Source organism: Tupaia chinensis, unplaced genomic scaffold, assembly GCF_000334495.1.
Source record: "Tupaia chinensis unplaced genomic scaffold, TupChi_1.0 Scaffold000081_1, whole genome shotgun sequence".
Taxonomy (NCBI): domain Eukaryota; kingdom Metazoa; phylum Chordata; class Mammalia; order Scandentia; family Tupaiidae; genus Tupaia; species Tupaia belangeri.
This window is the reverse complement of record NW_006159542.1, coordinates 519,452-527,343: the sequence shown is the minus strand read 5'-3', so window position 1 is coordinate 527,343 and position 7,892 is coordinate 519,452. Positions and strand designations below refer to the sequence as shown.

General features: G+C 39.3%; 1 protein-coding gene and 1 non-coding gene across 2 annotated transcripts in view; both read left to right on the top strand.

Moving 5' to 3' along the window:
- The window catches only part of PTPN3 (protein tyrosine phosphatase non-receptor type 3), a gene marked incomplete in the record, with an annotated part of 137,680 nt that overhangs the window by 115,903 nt on the left and 13,885 nt on the right, over positions 1 to 7,892 (top strand). Inside the window, 2 exon segments of the mRNA XM_014585378.2 lie at positions 7,016 to 7,106; positions 7,379 to 7,440. Of these exon segments, the coding sequence (XP_014440864.1) occupies positions 7,016 to 7,106; positions 7,379 to 7,440 (153 nt within the window).
- LOC114006773 (small nucleolar RNA SNORA23) lies at positions 4,602 to 4,761 on the top strand. Its single transcript, XR_003548456.1, has one exon. It is a non-coding gene; the product is annotated as a small nucleolar RNA SNORA23 (small nucleolar RNA).

Here is a 7,892-nt window from a genome sequence, read left to right as displayed (position 1 = left end):
TCTTTCCCTTCGCCCCTGCCCCTTCCAGAAAGATATACCTGTGTCTCTTGTATTTTCTTTGCTTTTTAAGAATTACTTATTATTTAATTTTATTTATTACTACTTCTTAAATTTTTGCTGTAGGACACATGCACCCACCAGCGAGAGGGAAAAAAAAAAAAAAGAGAAAGGGAAAGTAACAGCCAGGTCCAGAACTCATACTGCAGTTGGCCATGTGGGACATCACACCACCTGCTGGCCTCCATACCTGTGTTTCTAACACATCACCTTCCACCCAGTACCTCCCCCTTCTCAGAGCAGTGTTTCATACCCAGCCTGCCAAGCAGCCCACAGGGGTCTGGATAAGTGTTGGTTAATTAAAAGAACTTGAAAACTAACTCTTTATTTTCTCTTTTTGTTGTCACATTTAGACTTTTGCCATGGAGCATGTGCACTCTGCAGAGAGAGACAGAGGAATAAAGCAAGAAATCACCCCCCAAGGAGGATGGCGAGCCACAGTCCCTTCTTTAACATTCTCCTCTTGGGATTTTGGGTGTACACGTATCCAGCATATTTTTCAAGCTGAGGATCTGGGACTTAAACCACTATGTTGTCCATGTGGGATCCAGCACCCTTATCACCACGTCACCTGCTGACCTAAAAAACAACTCTTTTTTTTTTTGAATTATTTTATTGTTACTGGTTTTTTGTTTGTTTGTTTGTTTGTTTAGAGAGAGACATTTTTGGTATAGGGCACATGTGCTCACTGGAGAGACAGAGAGAGACAGAAAGTAAGAAATCACCCCCAAGGGGGCATGACCATGCCACATCACTTCTTCTCCATCGTCATCACACACACACACACACACACACACACACACACACACACACACACACACATCCATCTAGCGTAAGTTTTAAGCCACCACGGCCAGGATTCGATCTGTAGGTAACTATGTAGAAGTCCAACAACGTAACCATTACTCTATCTGCTGGTCCCATTATTATTATTTTTTAATTTGACCAAAGAGAGACAGAACATTGAGAAAGCAAGCCACCAGGTCAGGGACTGGAACCATGGTTGGCCGTGTGAGAGTACAGCACCTTAACCATCACATCACCTGCCAACCACCCTGAAAACCAACTCTTTTTTTCTTTTTTTGGAGAGGTTTTTGGCAGACAGAGAGACAGAAAGTGAGAAATCACCCCCCAGTGGGGATGTCCATACTACAATCCCTTTTCCTCCATTCTCCTCTCAGGATCTTGGGCATGCACACAAGCCCAGCATGAGTTTTAAACCACTGGGTCCAGGATGCAAACCACGGGCAACTACATGTGAGTCCAGTGACAGCCATTACACTAACTGCTGGTACCTGAAAACCTTCAGAAACTAAACCTCATTCCACTGAATTGCTTCAGTCCTATTCATTGTTGCCTTTGCAAAACAGACATAATTACAAGTATGTTGGGGTGTGTGTCAGAAAAGTCATGACACATTTTTGCATAGAAAGAATACTTCATAAAGTTCAAAGAAAATATGTTTATTAAAAACATTTTATGAAAAACATATTTTCTTTGAACAATATATTTTCTTTGAACTTCATGACTTTTCCAACAGCCCAATATATGTTGTCAGACCTTTCCAAATGCCAGGAAAATATATTAACTTTGATTCATTTACTCAACTTTTTGTAAAAACATTATACGTTTTAATATTTTTAATTATTTATTTAATTTTATTCATTCATTCATTTTAATTTGACCAGAGAGACACACAGAGAGAGAGAGAGAGAGAAATTGAGAAAGCAAGCCACCAGATCTGAGACTCGAACTGTGGTCAGCCATGTGGGAGTGTCCAGCACCTTAACCACCACACCACCTGCTGGTCCCTATACGTTTTAATTTTATAAGTAGATTTATTGAATTTCCTTTTTCTCACTTCAGTTATTTGAATTTCAAAAAATAATCATTCTCATAATAATTGCAAAATAGCAACAGTGAAAATACTTCTTTCCTGATCTCCACTCCCTTTAGTTCCTCCTTCTTTGTTACATAACAATAACAATTTGATCTGCATCCTTCCATACTCTGTCCCAACACTCATCCAGATATATTTTATACACATACATAAGTGTGTGTGTGTGCACACTCATGGGATTGTGTCTGTAAACATTGTATACACAGTGTGTTATGTGCTGTTATTTAAATGGAACTCAACTGTATACCCAAGAGGATAACAAAAAGTTCATGGAAAAATGGAATTACAGTATAAGCTTATTTTGGTACCAGAAGCTTTGAAATACATGCATAGGTTTTTCATAAACATACTTTCTTTGAACTTTATGAAGACCTCACATATTATTCAATAATTTGTATTTTTCACATAAAAACAGATGACTGGACATTCTTCTAAATCTGTGATTTTAGTCATCTTTTCATTACTTGCAAAGAAATTTGCATGACTCTCATAAATTTTTGACATTGACAACACGTGAACTTACCAGAGAGAGAGAGAGAAACAGAGGGAGAGAGAGAAAGCACTCCCCAATGAGGCATGGTCACACTGTAGTTCGTTCTCCTTCATTTCTCCATCCTCGCATCCGGATTTGAAGCATATGTGCCCAGTATGTTTTTCAAGTCTACGAGGGTCAGAATTCAAACTGAGGTCATCCATGTGGGATCTGGCTTCCCTAACCAATGGGGCCTGGGGCCCGCCCTATACCGTAATTTAAGTCAACACTTGTCAGGCTAGTTCCATTTTTCTGGTTTGCTGCTAATAAATATTTTGTTGCAGACAAACTTCTTTGACATTGACCTTTATTTCTACAAGCCTGCAGCATACATATTTTAAAATTTTTAAACACCATCATAGGGCTTTGCAAAAAAATTTTAGTACTTTAAAATCCTGTCAACAAATTATTACTACTGATATATATTTAAAATATGGTGACCAGCCAGTGGCATGGTGGTTAAGGTGACTGGATCCCAAATGGCTGACTGTGCAGTCAGGTTTGGACCCAATGGCTTGGAAAACATATCAGGCACATATATATATATACATGCCCAAAATCCTAAGAGGAGAATGGAAGAGATGGAATTGCAGCACGACCATCCTCCTAGGGGAGGGGGTACTTTCTCATCTTCCCTCTCTCTCTGTCTCTCTCTCTCTCTGTCTCTTCTCTTATCTCTCTCCAGCAAACTTATGTACCCTGTAGTGAATTAAAAAAATATATTGGGTTGTCAGAAAAGTCATGACCCATTTTTGTATAGAAAAATAAGTCATGACTTTTCCAATACCCCAGTGTTATGGTAATTAAAACCTTTTGCTAGATCTATGCATTTCTTCTAGACCATGTCAAATTGGTTGCATGTTCTAATGAAATGCCATTTAGGTAAATTTGACTGATTCTGTTGTCTTCTGTCTATCACAGTCAAACCAAAACCTCCAATAAATAATGAGTTAGTTTCTAAAAGGACTGCACAGAGTCTATTAAAGCTTGTAGATAAGAAGTTTATTCAGTGGCGACTTGATTATTATCAACTGAAACTGTAAAGATGATTAGTGACTGGGCCAGCAGTTGGCATAATGGCCATGTCGCTGGACTCCCATGTAGTCGACCACGGTTCGAGTCCTGGACCCAGTGGCTTAAACTCACGCCAGGCACGTGTGCGTGCGTGTGTGCCCAAGATCCTGAGAGGAGAATGGAGGAGAAGGGATTGCGGCATGGCCATCCCCCCTGGGGGATAATTTCTTGCTTTCTGTCTCTCTGTCTGTCTGTGTCTGTCTGGTGAGCACACACGCCCTATAGCAAAAACCTCTCCAAAAAAAAGGAAAAAAAAGATGATTAGTGACTGAGCTTGGACGTTTCAAAATTCTAAACATTTAGTAAATGCATAAGATATGGCACTATTATTATGACCAAAAATCTCTAGTTAATTCTCTTTGGGCAAGTTCTCTGCAGGTTGTTGGTTTGATGAAAGAAAAACAGGCTAACAGAAGCTGGATTACCAAACAGTGCAATTTGTAAAAATATAGTGGGGAAAGTAATGCTGAGCCTCCTTGTTCAGATCACAAAGACATCTCATATAGTTGAACATGTTGGACACAATTTGTGGAACTAACAATTCTCATACGTCCCTACAGACAGTTTGGTTATATGTATCAAAGTCCTTAAAAATACATTTTGGCAGGCTAGCAGGTGGCGTGGTGGTTAAGAATTGAATTCCCACATGGCCGGCCATCGTTTAAGTCCCAGATTCAGCTACACCAGATGTGTGTGTGTGTGTTCCCAAAGCCAAGAGGAGACTGGAAGAGAAGGGATTACAGTGTGGCCATCCCCCATGGGGTCATTTTTCACTGTCTCTAGCAAGCACACATGCCCTATGGCAAAAACAAACAAACAAAACAAACAAGAACAACAATGAGGGGAAAAAAAGCTTTGGGGACCAAACAGTAGTGTAGTGGTAAAATGTGACACTCCTCAAGGCTGACCCACATGGGAGGAAGGTTCCAGATTTTCATCTAGAGACTCCCCCAAGTATGTCTGGCATGTGCATCCGTATGATCCAGAGCTGCCTAAAGCTGGAGGTGGATTGTGGCATTAAGACCTCATTAGGCATGGCTGCTGCAGTGTGCACAGTTCATCTTCCATCTGTGTCTGGTAGCAGTGTGTCTGTGTTTCACATTCAGACCTTGCTATTCACACAAACTTGTGTGTGAAGCCGAAGAGTAACTTGATAACATACTACTGCACTGGCCAGCCTCCTAATTCCCACACGTACAGGAGGGGAAAATAGCTTATTAGGGATATGTTTACTCACCCACTCATAGAAGAAATAAACTTTAAAAATATGTATATGCTTTGATGTAGTAATTCTGTCTTAAGAATTTATAAGAGTAAAAAGAAAAATTGAAAACAGCCCAATGAAAAAGTAGGGTGAAAGTTCAAATAAATTATAGTAAACTAGATCATTGAAACACTAAAAATTATAGGTGGAAAATGTTTGATGACATGGAGAAATATGCATTATATAATAAATGGGGGAAAATCGGCTTCGAAATTGTGGAAGTATTTCCCAGAACAGTTTCTGTAAGATTTTAAGATCAACCATGGCCAACTTAGTTTGAGAAATGCTTAGCTGGTCAGAATTTTAAGTTGGTATGGACTTTAAAATTTTTTCTAGGAAATACCTATTACCTTCTTTTAAGACTCTGTTACCATAGAATAGTAAGTAAAGTACCAATATGTATGTAGTTCAGTTTCATTTATTGTTTTTTTTAAAGATAATGCATATATATGTGTTATATGCGTTTACATATTAACCTGCATTTGTATACATGTGTGTGCAGAAAAAGTAAGCTGGAGAAAATGTATGAAAAGGTTGTCTCAGAGTCATGAAATTATCATTAACTTTTTTTTTTTTTTTTTTTTTGAGAGGATTTTTTGCTAGGGCATATGCGCTCACCAGAAAAACAGAGAGAGACAGAGAGACAGAAAGTGAAAAATCACCCTCCAGTGGGGATGGCCATGCCACAATCCCTTCTCCATTCTCCTCTTGGGATCTTGGGCACACACACACACACATGCCCGGCGTGAACTTAAGCCACAGGGTCCAGAAGTCAAACTGTGTGGTCCACTACATGAGAGTCCAGCGACATGGCCATTATGCCATCTGCTGGTCCCAATAATTTTTTTCTCTATCCTAGTCTGCATTGAAAAAAAGTTACGTTTTATAATTCCCATAGAGCTCATTAAAAAATCACTGGTAAGGGACCAAAAGATAGCGTAATGATTACATCGCTGGACTCCCACGTAGTCGACTGCAGTTCCAGTTCTGGACCTGGCCACTTAAAACTACATGTACGCGTGCCTGCCCAAGATCCCAGGAGGAGAATGGAAGAGAAGAGATTGTGGTGTGGTCATCCCCCTGGGGGGTGATTTCCTGCTTTTTGTCTCTGTATATATCTGGTGAGCACACACGCCTTTATAGCAAAATTCTTCTTAAAAAGCAAATACACACACACACACACACACACATAGAGAGAGAGCGAGAGCTGACAGGTGGCATGGTGGCTGGGGTGCTGGATTCCCATGCCAACCACAGTTTGAGTCCCGGACCTGGCGGCTTGATTCCTCATTTTTTCTTCTCTATCTGCCTCTCTGGTGAATGCATGTGCACTATAGCAAATATAATAATAATGATAATTAATAAAATTAAATAAATGTAATTTTTTTTAAAAAAAATCACTGGTAAAAAGGCTTAACACCATTCAAAGTGGAGTAAACAGTTGTATCAAAAAGAAAGCACAAGTATTGGAGTCAGATGTGAGTTCATCATCTTGTCTGATCTTGAGCAGAGCGTTTAACCTCTGGCACTCATCACAGCCTAATACTACCAATACCTCCCACAGGGCTGTTGTGAAATTAAGTCGGGTACTGTACAAACATGTCAAATGTGCACTAGTAGGCAGAAAAATTGTTTTATTTGAATTCTTTCGGTAGCAATTGCATTATACATGCAATTGAAAATACCTCTTTACATGAAGTTTACTATATATCAGGATAAATGTTTTTATTGTGGAAATACACTTCTGAAATGAGGAATGAAATGCTCTTATTCTTAAGCAAAGGATGTTCACTCTGTCACATTCGAGGGAAATGGTTTTAGATGATTTCCATTGATTGAGTCACAGTTCTTTTTTCCTCTCTCTCTAGTTGCACTTAGAATTTGTTAAAAATTCTCTTATAGATAAGATTTTACTTACTGTGGTTCAGATACCTTCCTACGACTTTTTCTTAAGTATCCTCAAGTTTTAAAAAATTATCAAAGAATTTGGTCAGTTTCTCATGGAATTGTAGAATTTCTTACTGGGAAGATTTTCATGTAATATATAGTACATAATCACTTTTTTTAAATGCTAAGATTTTTGGTGCTACGAATGGTAAATGTCACTGTTAAAGTATTATCTTCACACTTCCTTCATAACTTTTTGCAATGACTTTTTTTTTTTTTAACTTCTCTGCTTGTCACATAGCAACTCTATAGAAAGAAGCCAGGTTTGGCCATCACGTTTGCAAAGCTGCCTCAAAATTTGGACAAAAACCGATACAAAGATGTGCTGCCTTGTGAGTATCCGGCATGAATGCCTCCTTCCCCCCTACACTGAGATAATGTTTCCCTTTTTAAAACAGATTGCCTGGTATTCTGGAACGGTTTTCAGTGTGTCTGTAAACACCACCGTCTTTATTGCAGCCATTTCAGACTCCGAACAGTTGGGGAATAGTGTTTATGCTAATGAGGCAAGAGCTGCAGATGGGGCTGGAAACTGAACTCTTGTTTACTTGATATGATAAAAATAACACTGGGAATAATCGGCCAATTTTTCTCTCCCCCACAGATGATACCACCCGGGTATTATTGCAGGGAAATGAAGATTACATTAATGCAAGCTATGTGAACGTAAGTTATGAACCTGGAGAGAAAGATCACATTTGTCATTGTAACAAGGAGGAAAATGGCCTTTATGGTGCTTTGCGGTTGATAAAGTGCTTTCCTGTTCATTCCCTTACTTCAGCACCACTTGAGGGAAGGCAGAATAGCCTCATTTTACAGAGATGAAAACTGAGGTTCAGAGAGATTACATCATGTGAAAAGTCACAAAGTTAACAAGAGATGGGAACAAGACTGAGATTCTGTGTTCCTGATCCCATCACCCATGCACCTCTATACGGGGCTGCTGCCATTTAGGTGGTTTTTTGAGCCAATGGTATGTTTATAATTTTCTGTGTTTTTCCTTGCACTGTTAGTGTCAACCTGCCTAAAATAAGAAAAGTAAAACCTCTGTGCATATAACCCACCCCCCTGGCCCCCAAAAGTGAAAGGTTTCATGTGTTGTAGGAAAAGCATTCACA